Source organism: Panthera onca, chromosome A1 (assembly GCF_046562875.1).
Source record: "Panthera onca isolate mPanOnc1 chromosome A1, mPanOnc1 haplotype 2, whole genome shotgun sequence".
In the NCBI taxonomy this organism is placed as follows: domain Eukaryota; kingdom Metazoa; phylum Chordata; class Mammalia; order Carnivora; family Felidae; genus Panthera; species Panthera onca.
In genome coordinates this window covers 159348398-159369490 of record NC_138339.1, presented here as the reverse complement: position 1 = coordinate 159369490, position 21093 = coordinate 159348398, and the positions used below count along the sequence as shown (strand labels likewise).

Here is a 21093-nt window from a genome sequence, read left to right as displayed (position 1 = left end):
CTGAACGTGTCAATAAAGACATACATCTGTTACCGCATCGCTTATCTAATAGGAAGTCTGGAAACACTACATAAACACACTTCTTTACCAGGGAATTTTTCTGGTGCGCATTTACTCTTCTTGACTGACGATTACACTTTCCCTCCCCCTCACAGAAAACCCCCTGAGAGACTACTGTATGGACGAGAGCTAGTGTGGACTAAGAAGGCCCTCTGCTCTCGCCTCCCTCTCCTCACCTCAGCCCCTCCGACACACTCCATCTCTGTCCCACTCCAGTCAGGCTGGGGCTGCAGAGAATCACAGGACAGGCCCCCAGGGTCTCGGGCTTCACTGGGCCTCCGAAACATCCTCATGCCCAAGTCACAGTCCACATCACACCTCCTTACGAGGTTCCCAGAGGGCAGCCAAAGGGACTGGAGACTGCAAATGGCCAGGCCTGGTGACAGGTAATCAAGGACCTCCTTACAACCAGCACTGAGGCAGAATCAAGGCTCAGCAAGGGAGGAAAGTTAAATCTTAGGAGCCAGACATGGCTGGCACCCCTTCGCATAATACAGTCACCATTTTAATCATTTTAGAGCGTGAATTCAGCACTTTAACGTTATCCACTACAAGGCTGTGCACCCGCCATCACCATCAAATTCCAGAACACCCTCGGCATTTATTTGCAGGAACACCATACCCATCAGGCAATGACCTCCCCACCTCTCTCTCCCCAACCCCTGACAGCACTAACCTTTCCGCCTCTGTGACTTGGCCTATCCTGCACATTTCACATAAATGAAATCCTACAACACGTGAGCTTTTGTGTCTAGCTTATGTCTCTCAGCCTAAGGCTTTTAAGATTCATCCATGCTGTAGCATGTATCAAAATTTCACTCCTTCTTGGGGCTGAATATTCTATTCTGTCACTTGGATAGACCACCCATTAGGTAACAGACACCGGCACTGCTCCCACCTCTTGACCATCCTGATAATGAATGAGGTTTCTGTGACAATCACGTACAAGTTCTACGTGAACGTGTGTCCTCACCTCTCTTGGGCACACACCTGGAACTGCTGGGGGTGCGTGTAACTTTCCAAGAAGCTGCCAGCCCTGTCCCTGAGTGGCCGCACCGCCGTGTCCCCACCAGCACTGTATCAGGGTTCCAAGGTGGCCACCGGCACTTGTTATGCTCTGGCCTCTGCTCTGCTCCAATGAGATCCCCATGAGTGTGGTATGACAGCCCCCTGTGGTTTCCACTCATACTTCCCTGATGACTAACGTTGAGACTCTTTTCCGGTGCTCACTGGCCATTGGTAGACTTCCTTTGGTAAAACCTGAGTACCCTGCCTATTTTTCAATTGCAGTGTTTGTCTTTTTGGTCCCGAGTTGTGATAATTCTTTATATGTTCTGGATACTAGACCCTTACCGCATATATGATTTGCAAACACATTCTCCCATTCTGTGTGTTTTTCTTTTGTTATTTATGCTTTTGGTGGCATATCTAATCCATAGTCGCAGAAATTTACACACAGCTTCAGGTGTGGGACCTACTTTGAGTAACTTTTTATACACAGTATGCAGGTGAGGTCCGAATCCTTTTTTTTATGTGTGGACATCCAGCCGTCCCAGAACCACCTGCTGGAAAGACTTTTCTTCCTTCACTGAGTGGTCTTGGAGCCTTGCTGAAAAATCACTCAACAAACATGAGCACGTGTATTTCTGGACTCTCAATCCTGCTCTCGGATCTCTGAGCCCATACTCATGCCAGAAACACACCTGTGATTGCTGTGCCCTGTAACGTGACGTCGGGACGTGTGAGTCCTCCCACTGTGTTCTTCATTTCAAGAGCATGTGGCTTTCCAGGCCCCGTGCACTTCCATGTGACTTTGAGGACCAGTGCTGCCATTTCTGCAACAGAGGCCACGGAATTTTGATGGAGATCACATCCAATGTGAGATCATTTGGAGTAGTGCTGCTACCTTAACAACATCACAGAGGGGCACCTGGGTGGATCAGTCAGTTAAGTATCCGACTTCGGCTCAAGTCATGATCTCACATGGGTCTGTGGATTTGAGCCCTGCATCGGGCTCTGTTGCTGACAGCTCGGAGCCTGGAGCCTGTTCCAGTTCTGTGTTTCCCTCGCTCTCTCTGCCCCTCCCCCGCTTTCTCTCTCTCTTTCTCTCTCTCTCGCTCTCTCCTTCTCTCAAAAATGAATAAACATTAAAAAAAAAAATTTGAAAGCACAGTATCACGTCTTCCAAACCATGAACGTGTGGAGCCATCGGTTTTTTCAGGTCTGCCTTCATTTCCTTAACAGTTTTATGATTTTCAGTACAATTCTTCCACTTTCTTAGTTTAATTTCTCCCTAAGTATCTGATTTTGACACTGTCATACTTAGAATTGTTAATGTTATTTTGGGATTGTTTATTGCAAGTATATAAAAATAGGACTGATTTTTATGTACTAATCTTGTATCCAGCTAATTTGGCAAGCGTGTTTATTAGACTTGGACTGTGAACACTTTAGTTTTCTATGTATAAAATTATGTCATCTATGAAGAGAAGCAGTTTTATCTCCTTTGCAATCTGAGTATCTTTGTTTTTCAACTGCTCCCTTGTCTAACTGCCCTGATGAGAGCTTCCAGCTCCCAGTGCAACCCTGAGCAGGATGGGGAAAATGGACCTGCTGTCTGTTCCTGAGCTGGGGACAGAGTGTACACCCTTTCACCATTGCGACGTTACCTGTTAGTGCTTCATATACGCCCTTTATCAGGCAAGGAGGCTCCTTTCTATTCCTTCGGTGAGTGTTCTGATCACGAAAGAGTGTTGAGTTTCATCAAATGCTATTTCTGCATCGCCTGAGATGATTGTATGTTTTTCCCTCGTTTGAACAGTGCGGTGTATTACATCACTTTCCTTATGCTGTAACCACCCCTGCGTTCTTGGGAGAAATCTCGCTTGGTCATGGTGTACAGTCCGTTTAACTTCTAATCCATTTTTTAGCGCTTTATGAGGATTTCTACATCTATATTCATAAAAGATACTGTTCTGTAGTCTTTTTGTGTTGTTGTCTGGCTTTGGGATCAGAATAATATGAGCCTCATAAAATATGTAAAAACAAGTATTCTTTCCTCAGTTTCCTAGAAGAGTTTGAAAAGAACAAGTGCTAACTTTATATATTTGGTAGAATTCACCAGTGAAGCCATCTAGTCCTGGGCTCTTTACTGGAAAGCTTGAGATTATGGACTCACTTCACGAGTTACAGGCCTATTCCAAATTCCTACTGCTCCGAGACTCCGTGTCAACAGTCGGCATTTCTAGGAGGTCTCAGGTTTTATTATCTGCAAATGGCTTCATTTCTCCACCATTTTTGAGGTGGAGTTTTTGCAGGACACAGAATTCCTGACTGGCAGATTTTCCTTCCAGCATTTTGAGTGTACATCCTAGTGCCTCGTGGCCTCCGTGGTTTCTGAGGAGAGGGCAGCTGCCGACCTAATCGAGGGCCTTCTCCATGCAGAGTTTCCCTAGGACTCTGTCTTCCCACGACTCGATCACAAGGCTCCTGTGGACATGGCGACCTGTCCCACTGGAGTCTGGGGAGCCCCCTGCGCATCCCGGCGCCATGGGTCTCTCAGACCCTTGACATTCTCCTCTTCTCTTCCTGCTCCTCCGGCGGGATAACTCAGTTGGTCTATCCTCAAGGCACGTGTTTCCTTTTTCCTGCTCAAATCTGCTGTTGAGCCCCACTAGTGATTTGTTTCATTTCGGTTATTGTACTTTTCATCTCCAGAGCTACTTTGGGTCCTTTTTACAATCTCTGTTTATCCAGGTTTTGTGCTCTGATTACAAAAAGTAGCATTTCCTGGGGCACCTGGGTGGCTCAGTCAGTTGAGCGTCCGACTTCAGCACAGGTCATGATCTCACAGTCCATGGGTTCGAGCCCCGCGTTGGGCTCCGTGCTGACACTTCAGAGCCTGGAGCCTGCTTCAGAATCTGTGACTCCCTCACTCTCTGTCCCCTCCCTCGCTCATGCTCTATCTCTGTCTCTCAAAAAATAAATAAATGTTAAAAAAAAAATTCTTTTTTTAATGTATAAAACATAAAGCGTATAAAATCCAAATATAATTGAAAAGATCATACAGTTTGACTCATTGGGCAAAAAAAATTTAAAAAAAAAGAAAGTAGCATTTCCTTGCATTATGCAAATATTTAATAAACTACTTTTATTTTCGAGAGTGAGCGCATGAGTGGCGACAGGAGCAAAGGGAGAGAGAGGGAATCCCAAGCAGGGTCCAGGCTCAGTGAGGAGCCTGACGCAGGGCTCAGTCCCACAACACTGGGATCGTGACCTTAGCCAAAATCAAGAGTCAGACGCTCAACTGACTGAGCCACCCAGGCGTCCCTAATAAACTACTTTTAAATGAGTGGTTACATAAAGCTCACATGTAGCTACTTACAGTTAACCTTACGCTTAAAGAAATATGATTTTACAACTAAGTTATAACTCATTACACAATTGAGGGGAAATTAACCAATGTTAGAATTGAAGAGACAAAAATACCCAAATTTTAATTGTGTAAGGATCAAACACAAAACGCAATTGTCTCAACTACCAAATTCTTATGGTAAATATATTATTTAGAGTAAATTAAAGAGAACTTCCCAAATTTAGTCAGAGACTTAATCAGAGTCAGGAACATTTATAAATGTATGGGTCAACGAAAAAAGGAGAAGTCAAAGAACACCACAATTAAGAGAAAGGCCACAGACATATCAGGGCCAGCGGGCACTCAAATTATATCCAGCATTCTTCTTACATAAATTAACAGCAAGTAACCTAGTAACATACTGAGCGCTTACTACCTGCCTGACTCCATCCGCACACACGCGCACAATCCTGTGAGGCTGCTGCTATTACACACGCACAGAAGATGTGCAAGGGAAGGCTCACAGAGACTACAGCACTCGCCCAGGATTCAGAGGTTTTCCAAACTGCAGCCAACAGTCAAACCTAAGCCATCAGACCCCAGAACCTGGGCCGGTGAGCCCCACCACAAGGCGACGAGGCAGGGAGTTAAAACAAGGCCCCTGTAAGACTCTATGAGCTGCCTGCTGGCACGGCGGTACCCAACAGCAGGCATGCAGCAAAGGGCAGAATCTACTTTACGTCAAGGACTCATGTTAGCTCTATAGTCACAGTACATTTTTGAGAAATCCCAGCAGCCGAACTAGTGAAGCAAACAAGACCATGTGGGTATAAAGTAACTGGCAAATGAACACTTACAAATCCTGAACTTCCTGAAGCCTTCTCTAACCTCAGACACCAAGTAGGAATATCAGTAAATATAAAACCTTAAAAAAGATAAGTTTACTGTAGTGCAATGTTAGTATTCGAAGTAATCTGAGGAAAGGGTGCCTGAGGGTGCTTTATAGTTCTGTCAACTCTTCCAGAAGTCTGAAACTATACAAAAAAACAAAAAAAAAAAATTTAAGGATAACTTTATCTGGGAATGCAAACTGGTGCAGCCACTCTGGAAAACAGTATGGAGGTTCCTCAAAAACCTAAAAATAGAACTACCCTACGACCCAGCAACTGCACTATTAGGAATTTATCCAAGGGATATAGGTGTGCTGTTTCAAAGGGACACATGCACCCCCATGTTTATAGCCGCACTATCAACAATAGCCAAAGTATGGAAAGAGCCCAAATGTCCATCGATGGATGAATGGATAAAGAAGAAGTGGTATATATACATATAATGGACTATTACTCGGCAATCAAAAAGAATGAAATCTTGCCATTTGCAACTATGTGGATAGAACCGGAGGGTATTACGCTAAGTGAAATGAGTCAGTCAGAGAAAGACAAATATCATATGACTTCACTCATATGAGGACTTTAAGATCCAAACAGATGAACATAAGGGAAGGGAAGCAAAAATAATATAAAAACATGGAGGGGGACAAAACATAAGACACTCTTAAATATGGAGAACAAACTGAGGGTTACTGGAGGGGTTGTGGGAGGGGGGATGGGCTAAATGGGGGAGGGGCACTAAGGAATCTACTCCTGAAATCATTGTTGCACTGCAGACTAACTAATTTGGATGTAAATTCAAAAACTAAAATTAAAAAAATAAATAAAATGTGTTAATGATACCTACAAAAAAAAAAAAAAAGTAACTTTATTGATGAGGCAAGATCTGAGATTAAGCTGAAGGGATCGTTTGAGCTAATGACCTAACACTGAATTCAACAGACAGGGTGTTTACTTAGCATTTTATCCTTAAATACATAAAACCTAAGGTTTGCCTTACACATATTCTGGGTGACAAGACTTTTTCAAAGTAAGTATCCCAAAGTGAAGCTATCCCAGTCTTGGAGAGTTTGCTTTTTTGCCTTACCTCAGTGAATCAATGTCCAAAAATAGAAAAGAAAACAGTCTAGAGGAAAATCAATCTGCAAGTCAGGGCCCAATTCTCCGGCCCCACAATTATAAATAGGCCCAGATCACACACAGGTCAGACAATCAATAACGAACTGGTGGTACTTTTAGGGACGATTCTGAAAACAGACGCACACAGTGAATTAGTGGTGTAATTAAGGACTACTTTAAAAACCCAGTTGCTAGCAACTGCAAACTAAATTATTCCAAAAAAAAAAAGTCAAAAGCATTGCAAATTAGAAATTAGGTTCTAAATTTTAAAAAGATAATTAACCAGTTTGTGGCTTTAACTTTTGTCTTACTTGACAACAATTTTATATATATCACAATAGGACCAGAACTGCAATTCCTGTCCCAAACTCTGAAGAAAATCAGCTTCATCAAGTTAACTGGTCAGCAGCTGTTTAAAAGGTCAGTATCACCCAGAGGCACCTGGGGGGCTCAATCAGTTAAGCTTCCGACTCTTCTTTTCAGCTCAGGTCATGATCCCAAGGTTCGTGAGTTCGAGCCGCATGTTGGGCTCTGGGCTGACAGCTCGGAGCCTGGATCCTGCTTTGGATTCTGTGTCTCCCTCTCTCTCTGCCCCTCCCCGGTTCATGCTCTGTCTCTGTCTGTCTCTCAAAAATAAATATTAAAAAAAAAAGAGCAACCACAGACACAAGATATCCAAATGTATAAAACCACGCCATGACTCAAGTCTAGAAAGACAGACAAATCCACCAGAAAAGCGGGCAAAGAACAGGCCCAGCAATTGGTAGAATAAAAATAACAAACATGAAAAGCTGGTCAACCTCACTAGGAAGCAGTAGAATGCCTCCAAGACACCACACCTCACACATTAGAGTAAAAACCCTCAATAGAACTGAGTGACAGGAGCACTGACCAAGCTGGAGAAGGGGGACCCACGGAAGGCCGACTGCGGGTTGGCCTGGCAGGACCTCTCCAGAGCCGGGAAGGGCAGGATCAAAACTAAAAGACTGCGCTCGCTCCCCAACAGCCAGCCATCCCACCTCGCAGGACCGACCTCAGAGGAACTCGTATGTATGCACAGGGAGACACATGAAAGGGTGTTGTTTTCAATGACATTCAAAAGGTTTACAACTATAAAGACCATCCGTCGGTACAAGACACTACACACAAAGTGGATGTCCACCTTTCCTACACATAGTAACAAAGGACGACTCTAACGCAGCCACAGCAGGGGCTACAGGCCACACGGAGCAACCCACACAACACCTGCACCTTAGGTGCTGCCCGTGTGCACCAGAGACTCCCCAAAACCACTCTCGACAGTCGGCTCTACCACCATGCTGGTTTAAAAAGCCACTGGTCCCAGCACAACTGGTCTATGAGGAAACAATGGAACCATAACACGAATTTCATGACTGTTCACATCAAGTTCATCCACAAAAAACTAGGTGAAAACAGGAGCCCAGCCTTCTGCTCCACTGCAGGTGAGCCCCACACCCACAAGCCCACATCAGGGCGTCTGCAGGGTAAATGCCGTGCTCACTCTAGAATGTACGGAGGGCTGGGGCACCTGGTGGGCTCAGTCAGTGAAGTGTCCGACTTCGGCTCAGGTCATGATCTCGCGGTCCGTGAGTTCGAGCCCCGCGTCGGGCTCTGTACCGACAGCTTGGAGCCTGGAGCCTGCTTTAGATTCTGTGTGTCTCTCTCTCTCTCTGCCCCTCCCCTGCTCGTGTGCTCTCACTCTCTCTCTCAAAAATAAATCTTAAAGAAAAAAATCTAGGATGCACGGAGGGCTTAACCACTGAACGTGTGTCGACAGCACTACAACTTCTGTGAAGTTCCTATCCTTTCCTAATGTGATGTCCCCGAGGTTTTGAGGGTGCAGCCCCTCATTCCACTCTTTGTCAGAGGACCTATGGTTTGTGCTGTGTGACTTGCACAGCACAGTGGCTTTTAGGAGCACACACGCCGCCTCATGGCAGAACCAACTGTGCTTCCAACAGGCACACAGCACACACACCCATTAAAAGTGCCAGGGCCTCAGTAAGTGACCTTGCAAAGTGACAGAGCGTGCGATACTGCACCACACGAGGACTAACACGGGACACCTAGGTCTGGCTTTGCCGCAAACCTGGCCAGGGGATTTGGCCTTCTGACTTTCCCACCGTTAAAACTGGGATGATAATCTCCGACGGACCCCAGGCGGCTCTGTCGCTCAGAGGTAACTGGTTTTCAAAGCACCGCACAAAACACACACGGCATTCGTGCAGTGCGGTGGCGTTACAGTTGAGAGGAAACAGTTCCCAGGGAGAAAAACTCAAGAGAGTAGCCGGAGACTCGAACGGCGCTCCTTACTTCGTGGTAAGTGTCCTCGAGCTCCCCGTCGTATATCCAGCGGTACAGGAAACTCAGCACGGGATGTGACACTAAGCTGAGAATATGCTGCACCAGGGACCTCACGTACGGGTCCCCCGTCTTCGTGTACGCGTGGACGGCAGAGGCCAGCTCACCTCCTTTCCTCCCTGGGGGACACATGCAAAACACCCAAATTACACTCCCGGCAGAGACCAGGTCATCGAGATGCAGTGTTCCCTGGCTACCATCTGGGACTGAGGAGTGGCAGTAACGTGTTGAGGAACAGAGAGAGCGCCAGCCTGCCCCAGGCTTCACGAGTCAGAGCAAGGCACTCCCCTACCTCTGCGCAGCCGCTGCGGGGTTTTTCAAGAGCAACACCCCTGACTCACTACTCAAGCTGGAACATGAATTGTCACCTCTGCTGACCAAGACATGCATTAAGACTCACACTTTATACTGCAGTCAGGGATATAAACACGTATAGAAAATATGAAAGTTTTACAAAACAGTACTTGCACTTTAATGCTTCCTATTTTCTTCCTTTCCTCCTTTAGTACAACACGCTAGTCTCGGCTTACCAAACTCATCTTACAACCCCATTAAGGGGCTAGAACTCCCATTCCGAAAAATCCTGCCACAGTGAAGAGTCCCGGGCCCGGGGAGCACAGCTCAGGATGAAGCACTGGCAGTGGCAAATATCAGGCCCCAAAACACAAACACAGAAAGTTTCTTACGTTAAGAATTCAGGATTTGATTAGGTTGCTGAAAGATTTTCAGGAAGGTCTAATGTGACCTGATGTTACTGAGATGCTCCTGGCAGGAGCACACACAGCTGCCTGAGGGAGGGGCAGAGATGTCAGAAGGAGCTGGAGGTCCAGGACACGAGGGGCTCAGTGCACACAGACTGTGGGGACTGGGGAGAGAGACAGAGGAAGAGTCTAGAAGGAATCCACATGGGGGTGCTCGTCATCTGAGAAAAGACACATATTTTGCCTGACTGCTTTCTCTTTTTGAGGGGAGGTGGCAGGAAGTAGAGGAGGCAGGGCACGGACAGCTTGGCGAGCTCAGACCACACATGCCGGAGTCCCGGCCCCTGTGCTCACACAGACAGAAGAAGGTGGCAGCAGACACAGGGCCGTGACCTAGGGGCAGACCCTCGGCTTCTCCCACCTCACTCAGTTCTCACAATCCTAAGAGGAGGCCATTGACGCCCCAACATTACAGAGAAGAAAAGACAAAGAGGTTCTTGGCCAAGGTAGCTCCAACAGAGAGAAAAAATGTTCGAAGGCAGGAAGAAATGCAGAGCCAGAGCCTGGGAGAGGCCCCAGCCACACAGGCAAACTGGAGGACTTGTAACACCTAGCTTGTGGACCCAGACCTGGGCCATAACCTCAGGAGGAGGAAACCCCCAGGGAAGGCTGCTGGGCCAGAGACAAGTAAAAGGGGCTTAGAGGTGAACAGTTACAACACCAAGGACCACAAAATGCTTACAAACTAGACACCCTCTCCTTTCTTCCCTCATTTCAATGAACTACTAAGCTTCCACAAACATAAATATGGGGCCATGTCAGCAACTGGTGACTTTCCCTATAAGTGATCTACGCACTTGTACGTAATCTGCACATTCATGGCTGTCAAGGATACACGAGAGCAGGCACGCAAATGACCGCAGATGAAATTCTCTAAAACCTGCTTTGAAATAAAGCAGGTCCATGAGACTCAAAACAACCTTGGCAGTGGTCCACTAGGGCCGCGAGAGTCTTCAGTCTTATCTTGGGGTCGTACGTCCAAACCAGGAGGCGCCGGAGCGTCAAGCTACTCTCAAGGCCCAAGTTCACCCCCTGATCATCCTCTAACTGTAGCTGAAAAACAACAAAGACGTAACATGTAAACACAAGTCACCAAATATGTCCACCATTTCTTAATCCACGGAAGTCAGCATGGGGAGGGGATTATTCTCATAAAACGAAGCGACAGGTCCCCTCAGAGAACAATAGTTTCTTCAAGCCACTAGTCATCGGTTGAAATGGTAGATCACTTCTCGGCCTCTTGGCTAAGATCAAGTGAAATGGTAGACAGAATTCTGAAAATCAGCATTAATTGCCTCTCAAATACACTGAAACTCCATGGGTATCGAGACCTCACGAACAGCATTAGCAAACATTTTTATCTTTTAAAAGTAATTACAAAGAAACTTAAAAGCTCTATATAGTTCCAATTTTGTATGATGGCAAATCACGAAGAAATTAAAATATAAGCAAAGCATTACCTGGGAATGTAAGACAGACAGCAACCGGTAGTATTCCTTCAGTTCCTGATGCAAGGCCGCGCAAAAGCTCTGCGTGGGAAAAAGCAGGCGTGGTGAACACACAGCACAGCCCTCACGCGCCAGCGCATCTGATCGCCACAGGCTCAGCGCTGGACCACGACTGGTACGTTCTGCTGGTTTAAGTTCTGCTTCTGCCAGGGGCCTGCCGGCAGCTTTACCCACCAGCATGGCCATAGTTCATCCCACGAGGGGGGTGTTCTCCCCCAGCACCAGCTTTGCAGTTGGAAAATCAGATTACAGCTAAACGTATATTCACTTTGACAATGATCTTTTAATATTATATCCCCTCTAAATCTTTAGAGTTAAAATGTCATTTTCTCGGGGGCACCTGAGGGGTTCGTCCGACTCTTGATTTCAGCTCAGCTCGGGTCATGATCTCAAGGTTTCTGAGTTCAAGCCCCGAGTAGGGCTCTGTATTGACTGTGCAGGGCCTGCTTGGGATTCTTTCTCTCCCTCCCTCTCTGCATTCACACTCTTTCTCTCAAAAATAAATAAAACATTTTTAAAAATGTAATTTTCTCTGTTTTTAATTAGAATGTAAAAACTGGCAACTCCATGCCAGTTTCTCCCAATTTTTCAGTGTTGTTTGTACCGCTCATTTTCCACACCGATATTATTAAAAACTTCTTTGTATTTCTAGGATCTTAAATACAGAAAAGGTGAGGGGCGCCTGGGTGGCTCAATCGGTTGAGCAACCGACCTCAACTCAGGTCATGATCTCTCAATTCCTGAGTTCAAGCCCTGCGTCGGGCTCTGTGCTGACAGCTCAGAGCCTGGAGCCTGTTTCCGATTCCGTGTCTCCCTCGCTCTCTGCCCCTCCCCCGCTCACACTCTGTCTCTCTCTCTCAAAGTAAATAAATTTTTTTAAAAAATACTAAAAAGATGTCAAACCAGAATCTGTAAGAAAGACCATCACAAAGTCCTGTGACAAAAACTTTCTAGAATGAACCCTAGAATGTAAACCCAGGGACCTCAGTGGGAAGAACCTGCAAAGGATAAAACCTCTTCTCTTTAAATATCAGGCTCCACACTGTTCTGAGTATCTTAAAGTGATACACCGTCAGTCATCTGCAGGTTTATTTTAATGCATTTATGTATTCTGTGCTCACACTCCACCAACAGCTACCGTGAACCATGTGTGGTACTGGGTTATCTCTGTCAATACTCACCGTGGTCTCTATTTTCTCGAGTGGACCAGGATGGCTCCAGTGTCACAGTATCAAAACTTCCTTACTTAAAAAGAACACTCTTTTCAAGAATTACTTTCATAGTAAGATTTTAGGTAGACTAAGCACTCCCCAAAATGAAGGCATCCTAAATGTTGTGGTAACAACAAACATACCTGACCCACAAGTCCAAACGAACGGTCTAGACTCCTCTGGTCAGTGTATTTTCTGATTTTGTTATGCAACCATCCCAACTCAGCAAGTCTGACTGTCGTATCCCTCAAAGATTTACTTAGGTTTGCCTAAAAAGTAAATATATCAAGAGTTAAAAATTAACAGTAGAATTTCAATTGCTTTTATAAACCATTTGCACTTTTAGTATCCTAATGCTTAGGCCCCAACACATGGCACTTACAAGTAACGAAAGCACCACCACCAAGACAGAACAACGAGAGTCTGGGAAACGAGGGCAGCAGGTGCCAGCAAGGAAGGGAAGTAGAACCTCTCTCTGCAAGCGTAAGGCTCAAGCAGCATCACCCCAAGACGTAGCTGGCCAGCTCCCCGGCAAGGCAGGGTCTCTGTGACGTCAGCCACGTCCTAGAACGGCCGGGACTTGTAAAAGACCACGACATCAACACGAAAGGGCCGTGGGGAAGGAGGTTCCAGAAGGGGAAAGCAGGCAAGTGGAGGCACCTTATCCGGAACGGTGTACCAACCGCAGAGATGCCAAGTGGTACCCGCCCCTCGGGTGCCTCGACACCACCATCACCAAGAGCAGGAGTCAGCTTGTGGGTGGCTGCATCCGTGAACACGAGAAGACACGGAAGGAGAAGCAAGCAAGGTCTCAGCAAAAGCACCAGAGCCACAAGCCCGCGGGGAGGCAGACCCGTGTGCCCGACCGGCACACCGGCTCTAGGGGTCCAGTACCCCGAGTGCACCTGTCGCCCCTACAGGTTAACAGCTCCCGGCCGGCTGTACCGACACCCGTCTTTCCTGCCTGAACACCTCACACCTCACACGGGGGGCCGGTAACTGTACCTTCGCCTCCACTTTGTAGCGGTTCTCCACGCTGTCCATCTTGACGTGCTTGCCATCTATGCCCTGGAAGACGTACACAATGTCCCGCACAAGGGCCGCCTCCGTAACTTCCCCAGCACCTGAAACATTGGTTTTGTAAGAGGAATTACTGAACAACACATTTTAAGATGGAATCTATTTTATACCACACCTAGTTTTACATTACGTGTTTCAACCAGGAGAAAATTTTAAAATTAAAAAAAATGAGCTTAAGATGGAAAAAGCATGAAGTCCTAAAAACCAAGAGTTTTCTCAAAAAGATATGGAGATCATAGAATTTCTTATACAAAAAGTCTTTAGAAATTTTTTAAAAAAGCAGGGGTGCCTGGGTGGCTCAGTTGGTTAAGTGTCCAACTCTTGATCTCAGTTCCAGTCTTGACCTCACAGTCATGAGTTCAAGCCTCGCACTGGGCTCCACATTGTGGCATGCAGCCAATTTCACAACCAATCACAAAGGGATAGGTAATTATTTCATAGACGGCGTTTGTGAAAATTTATTCCATGGCATGAGTATGAACTTGGTTCCATTCTCAATCACATAAAAAGAAGCGAATACGATAGAAAAGTTATGATTTCCATAAACCTTGGAACAAAAGCTAAGTCAGAATTTAGGTGTTACTCAACGACAAAGAGGCAATGCTCAGAAACCCAAGACATCGGCGGGAGGAAAAATGTCATGAGTACACAGTCAGGGCCCAGCACTCCCAGAACCAGGGTAGTGAGTCAGAAGGTAAGGACAGGTACATACTTCAGTTGTGGAGATAACATTCCATAAATATCAACGCCACCAAACTACGGGTAACATTGTTCAAATGTTATCTACCTGTCGTTACTGACTACTTTGTCTGCCTTTTCCATCAGTTACTAAGAGAGAGAAGTTGAAATATCCAACTGTAATTGTGGGTCTGTTTTCTTTGTAGGTCTGTTGGTTTTCCACTGTGCATCTGAAGCTGTTGGTAGGTGAATACACGTTTAGGAGCATTATTCCTTCCTGAAGAACTGACCCTTTCCCTGTTAGGAAACATCCCTCTGCCCTGACGACACTCCTACGGTGTCTACTCTGACAGTGAAGGAGCAGCCCGTCTTCCCGTGGTTAAATACAAGATGCGTGTTTCCATCCATTTACTGCCAACCTATTTGTGTCTCTATATTTGGAATATATCTCTTTCGAGCAGTACATAATGGTCTAAATGTAATTTTTTAAAAACTAAACCAAGTGTCTAATCTATACACATTTAATGTGACTACAGACGTGTTTGATTTAAACTCCCTGCATTGCAGTATGTTTCCTATTTATTGCCTGTTCTTTCTTCCTTTGCACCTCCTCTCCTGCTCTTTGGGACTGATCAAATACACTGTGAAGTCCTTTTATCTGTGAGCTCTGTGTGTCACGCAGGCTTGAAGGCCCTGGTAGGGGCCAGGAGTCACAGCAAACAAGGAGGAGCAGTGAGGGGCACTCTCGCTGTCTGGAAGCCAGCCGCCAAGTCACAGTGTTCCCCCAACCCCCCACACCCCAGCTGTCAGGGTTACACGACGGACCCAGGTAGGAAGTGTGGCTGCACGGGCCGGGCTCTGCACTCTGGGCTGTGTTCCCAGGTCCACACAAGACGCACCTGGTCCTCACATTCTGCACAAGAACAGAGAGCAGCGGGGGGAGCAGGTGGGAGGGTGGCAGGAGGGATTATAGAATCTGTGGATTACGAGCCAACAACGAAGCCCATTCCTCTCTTCTCGGAAGCGTTCCAAACACTGCTATTCGAAGGGCTCTTGGGAAAGAAATGCAAACTTTCTTTTGCGATCTAGCAGAGCTCTAAAACTCTCAGCAAGGTGTCTGTTTAACCATCAAATAAATCTTCAGTGCGTTTCTCCAATGTCCCAGGCACTGCCAGACTTGCTGAGGCATCACGGACCATACTTAGGACTCTGAAGTTCTCATCATGAGAACAAGCCGGCCCTCAATGGTTGTAAGCAGGGCCTCGACAGTGTTTTCAAAGCACAAAATCTAGATTGCAAAGAAAACCCATGTTAGGATCTATCCTTACTCACCACTGGCATCCCCTTCCCTCCTTGGTCTTGTCACGTTGCGAGAAACAGTGTTTGGGAGACCTTTTGAGGTAGTGGTTTGTGAAGAAGGCTGGTTTGCAGTTAAAGTCCATGCAAGACGTGACCCCAACTGCTGCCGAAGACAGTCTCCAACTCCGGGAGTGTGATGAGGCTGTCTAAAAGAAGGAGAGAGCATTTCCTACCTCCAAACACGCAGACCATTCACTTGAAACACAACACACTGCTGGAAATGTTCCTAAAATTCCTATATTGAGTTACATGCTAGAAATCTGAGCTAGATGCACGACATCGCCCTACCAGAATCCATCCACCGACCAGTCCAAGGCCTCTTTGGGACGTTTAGGCTGCCATTCAGGCTCTCACTGGCACCTCCCACATATTTCTCAGCCTAAAGACCAAAATCTACTTGACTCTTCTTCACAAGCACATAACATACATGACCCATCTAAAAACCAATGAAATTCATGACTAATTTTAACTTTGAACTTGAACTTAACCCCTTTCATTCACTCAGCACTTGCAGGGCACAGCAATTCAAACTCTGGAGGACCATCCTTCTATATCCTCGCTTGTCTCCCAGCCTTCACGGTATTCGACACGAAAAGAAGTATCATAATTTGCAAATTAATTTCAAACATACACAAACATCAAGTCCAAGGCAAGAGTAAAAAGGTCAAGACTGCCTGTGATAACTTCGAGAACGTGTCAGAGCTGGTCTCTGAACAGCTGACTTCTCAGGACATGTGTTTTGACAAGTGTAATGAAATGTCATTTCCCGGGAACCCAACACAAAAATGAAAATCTCAACAGCACTACTGCTCCTAAGGGGCAGAACTCAGATTCAGTACCAGAGCAATACTGCTGGGCCCATCTGCAACCACTAATGAAGTGACACAGGAAAGAAGACCCCAAAAACAGCCCTCCCTCTTCTCTATTTTCATGGGGAAAAAGTCATCAACAACACTTGTTAAACTAGGACTTTCAATACAGTTCTAAATTTCAGAGAAAAATTCTAAGGGACCATTTCAGTTCAAAGTCCTCTATACAGCGCTTTGTTTTTGTTGTTTTCTTCAAATTGTAAGGTAAAAACGACCAAGTCTATTTAGTTTACTCTTTTAGCCAGAATACAAGTCAGAGATTAAATCTGTAGAATATGTTGCACTGTCTTTCCAGAACACCACATTCCACTTACAACGCACGTGTGGTGCACTTGAACACAAGAGTACTTATGTCACACAACGATTAGTATTATGCTCACGTGGAACACACATGACTGTAAATCTCTTTAGTCACTGTTCTGGAAAAGTACCCACTTTGTAACAGTCTGCTCTAATGTGATTTCCAGGATTGAACCATGTGTAGAAATATACAAAAAGATAAAGAAAACCAAATTTCCAAGTCCACTACTGTATTAGCCACTGCTTTTCTCTCAACCACAACTCTGCATCTCCTGGAAAAGGGAGAGCTGATGGCACGTTGACCATGCGCTCCCAGAGCCCCTCCTCTTAATCCATGAGTGCCACAATTCTCAGTTTGAAGATCACAGCACTTGAGGACGAGACAACTTTATTTTAGTTTACTTATTTTTTAAATAATTAAATAAAGAGAATAGCATAGATCAGTAAAGCAGACAATATTCACTAAGAGATAAAAATGTGAACACCGCAAGGGAAATGTCAGTCAGTTACCAAATGAAAGGCCCATCCTATTACACTTCTGAACGGGGGCCTTCACTAATACGCACTTGCATTAACAGGGAAAGGGTTGGCCAAAAATCATTACAGTCAACCATGACTAGAAGTGGGAAGAATTCCCATGTGAAACAAGAGTTTTTGGGAAGAATAAAATCCTAGGAGAAAGCATATCAGACACAGTGCCTGGAACATTTCTGGCACATACGAGGCCCTAAAGATAGTTACAGTGAACACACAAAATGCCTTCCTACAAACCTGAGGATTCTGCCGTTTCTACTGCTGATAAGCAGCCTCTGCCCGCGAGCCCGACTCACCCCGGCAGGAGAGACTGTGGCGGTGGGGTCGGGCCATTCAGGGCGTACACGCCGATACTGCTGATGCCGCTGCTCCCCACGCTGCCCGAGCTCTGTGCCGACTGTGTGCCGCGGTCCTGGTAGTTCAGCGGGAGCGTCTGCGGCCTGGCGTAGTAGTAGGGAGTTGAGTGCGCATCTCTCGGCAACGCTTGAGCAAATAACGCAGCATAGCTGGAGACCTGAAAAGAATAGAGAGATATGAAATCACAGAACACTTCCTAAATCAACAGAGATGATTTATACGCAAGTTTTAGTTCTTTCTGTAATTGATTTGGTACTGTTCTTAAAAAATTTATTTTGTGAGTGCGAGCGAGTGAGCATGAAAGGGCAGGAGAGACTCCCAAGCAGGCTCCGTACTGTCAGTGCAAAGGACGCGGGGTTCGAACTCACGAACCGTGAGATCATGACCTGAGCCGAGATCAGGAGTCGGATGCCTAACCGACTGAGGCCCCCTGGCATCCCTGGGACACTGTTGTATTTGAGGTAATAACAACCCTGGAAAACATCTTAAGGAAAAGCAGTGCACTGACGAAAGAAAGAAACAAAGAAAGAAAGAAAGAAAGGAAGGAAGGAAGGAAGGAAGGAAGGAAGGAAGGAAGGAAAGAAGGAAGAAAGAAAGAAAGAAAGAAAGAAAGAAAGAAAACAAAATCAACCAGACAAGTTACTATTTTCTTAAGTACAGAAGCTGATTCCTGTCACGACTGGGCATGGCTGTGCTGACAAGACAGAAGCTGCTTCGCGAAGGGCGCTGGCTGTGAGGACAGCCTCTCTCTCACCTTGTTTGGCTGCTTGCGTGGATCCTCACTAAGGCTGAGCAAGAGGTAGAGAATTGACCATTTATTTTTCAAAACTCCCTGTTAAAAAAGAAAACATTAACAGAATAACTTTGTACTGCTCTCCAGTTTCATGTAACTTTCTCCTCAATTATCCTTATTTCCAAAACGGAAATGTATTTTAAAAGCCACATGGTAGCACTGGGTGTTGTATGTAAGTGATGTGTCACTCAACTCTACTCCTGAAATCATCATTACACCATACGTTAACATGGATATAAATTAAAAACATAATAAGATAAAATAAAACAAAATAAAAATTAAACGTAGAACTGTACTTGGTACACAGAAGTTAATCAAAACCAAAAAAATAAATACATTCACACGGTAACAGCATATCTAAATTTGTTCATTTTTCAGGTACTGCAAACAGTGCCACCCATTACAAAGCTACAAAACCTATTCTCAAGAGGTCATTACCCTTGAATCATTTCACCCACTGAAAACTAACTCCAAAGTCCCCAATGAGAACATGTTTTTAAACTACCCTATTCCTGAATAATAGCATTTCCCCTTAAAATAATTCTTAGAATAACCAACTTCCTAAACATAGTCGTTTTAAGACAAACGCCATCATAAAATAGGTGAACGCTTTTTTCCCCTTTTACCAAAGTCCCGTGTAGGCCATAGAGGATTAAAGAAAGAAAAAAAAGAGAAATTGTAAAGCACACGATGTAAGTCGGCATGCTGCACACCTAACTCGAGGTTCCGAAGTAAGAGTGGTCGACAAGAAACCCCAGTTTTCTGGGTAATTAGCACACGGATTGTATGGACTGTCTACTGCTCCGCCCTGACTCACAGCCCTGACAACAGCCCCACCCTCCAGTCACGTGCAAACTCGAGTTTGCAGAGCATTTCTACTCTCTTCTCACTGCCTTACCTCTGGGACGCACACGCTAGAATACAAAAATAACTTTATTTACAAAACACATTATGGGATGGCTGCTTACTTTACACAAGGTCCTCATTATAGAGAATATTCCTTGAAAGTTTCTTTAAAGAAAAAGTTTATCTCAGGTATTTAAATTACGGTCTAACTTTAAAAATCTGAATTACACACAATTTTCCAGAAATGATAAACTGCCCAGCTGGCACAACACGGGGAACAAAGAGACCCCGACAAACAGCAAACAGACAAATGGGCAAACATACTTCGGTGGGTACGGGACATTTCAGAGACAGGAGGGTCACTCAAGTGGCCCAGGCTGATGAAAGGACCCCCAGAGAGGATGGGGTCTTCGAGAAGGGTGGGCGGAGCACACGCACAGGAAGGGGCAGGCACAGAAGGAAATGTATTTTAGGGAATGAAGACATGTACACCTGGCCACAGCCAGGCATGAGACGGAACGGAAAACAGAATGAAGCATCAGGTCAGAGGGGTCTCACGTGAGGGACCAGAAAGCCTGACCACAGGGAGCCCGTGAAGGTGCGACTGCACCTGCGGCCAGGCCCAGGAGGCTGGACTGCAGAGGTCACAAAAGGAGACGCAGTCATTCGGGAGGAAAAGGCCAAGGGCCGGCTGGCATTCGGTGACTGAGGACCCACCCAGGGAACCTTCACAGTCCCCTGTGAGCAGGTCCAGGGCTCCCAGGGCTAGGTGACCCCTCGGGTGCAGCACCGAGGGCCGAAGCCAATCCTCCTGCATCCCGTCTCCCTGAAGGGCTGGAGGGAGATGAGCTCCCGTCGCTGCCGTGGAAAGGAGGGCCCCGTGGGATGGACGCCCTCCCACATACCTCCTCCTGCACCCTCACCACCACTCTGGGATGTGGGCAGAAGCAAAGGTGAGCACCTAACTCCCCTACCAAAATCACCAAGCCGTGCACTGGGAGGCCAACCGCAGGGCGCCAGACTCCAGATGGCACAGGAGAGAGGCATGCTTGAGAGAACAATTAATAAGGCTTGGGGACAGGGCAAATTTGGGGAGAGCAGTGGAGTCGACGTGACATTCGGGTTTCCAGCTTTTGGCACTTGAACAATGTCATCATTCACCAGAAAAGAAAATGGGGAAGGGCAGGGGTGTGCGTGGGTGCATGTGAACGGATGCCTGGAGTATGGAAAAAGACAAAAAATGCTCCTTTCAGTTCTGAGAATGTCAAGCTCCAAGGCCTTGTGGGAGTTTCCTGAGGGGCATGTGCGTAGAGATGCCCAGAAGGCGTCAGGAAGGCAACAGGAGGTCCCTCTGGGCAGCGAGTTCTGGGTTAGAGCCTTAGTTCTTGCTTTAGAAAAATAAGGACAATTTATGGGGTGGAGAGCAGAGAAAATTCCAAATCCAAACAAAATCATGCACCAAAAACAATCAGCAAATGGCATTTTTAAAGGAGGAGGCAGTATTCTTTTACCATAAGAACAGGTATGTAAACACGCAGGCTGGGCCTGGAGAGCGTCTGACGGAGGGACTACGCAGAGGCGTGGACAGACCAGGGAAACAGGACGGCACAACGCCGGCAGGGACCACGGCCAGGATGGAGGCCTGAGGGACCAGGGAGGAGATGGGCCACCAGAGCCAATGAGCCGGGGGTGCAGGGCGCGGGCAGGGGAATGGTCCGCGGGGCCCAGCGGCACAGCAGAGCCACTGCCAAGCCACTGCCTGTCAGGAGGAGGGCGGCTTGGCCTCACTCCCCTCCCGCCCCATCAGTTCTGAGTGAAGACACCCCGAAGCAGGGCAGAGAAGGGACAAGGGAGCCCCAGGGGGGCCATCCGGAGCCCAAAGCAGGGCAGGGAAGGGTGGAGAGAGAGATCTGCTGAGGCAAGCGAGCTGAACGACTCCAGCATCACAGACGTTTCAATGCTTCTAAACCACTTCAGACCCCATTATTTTAG

At 46.4% G+C, this 21093-nt stretch overlaps 1 protein-coding gene across 5 annotated transcripts in view; it reads right to left on the bottom strand.

Moving 5' to 3' along the window:
- Window positions 1-21093, bottom strand: part of TUBGCP3 (tubulin gamma complex component 3) — a 75060-nt gene that overhangs the window by 38928 nt on the left and 15039 nt on the right. For 4 of the 5 annotated variants that reach the window (XM_060636664.3, XM_060636666.3, XM_060636667.3 and 1 more), the window contains 8 exons: window positions 18217-18294; window positions 17402-17619; window positions 15376-15548; window positions 13291-13409; window positions 12429-12554; window positions 11027-11095; window positions 10487-10619; window positions 8758-8924 (listed from right to left, as the gene is read on the bottom strand). In XM_060636664.3, the coding sequence (XP_060492647.1) occupies window positions 8758-8924; window positions 10487-10619; window positions 11027-11095; window positions 12429-12554; window positions 13291-13409; window positions 15376-15548; window positions 17402-17619; window positions 18217-18294 (1083 nt within the window). The remainder of the gene's footprint in view (window positions 1-8757; window positions 8925-10486; window positions 10620-11026; window positions 11096-12428; window positions 12555-13290; window positions 13410-15375; window positions 15549-17401; window positions 17620-18216; window positions 18295-21093) is intronic. The other variant, XM_078452931.2, reaches the window with a different exon arrangement.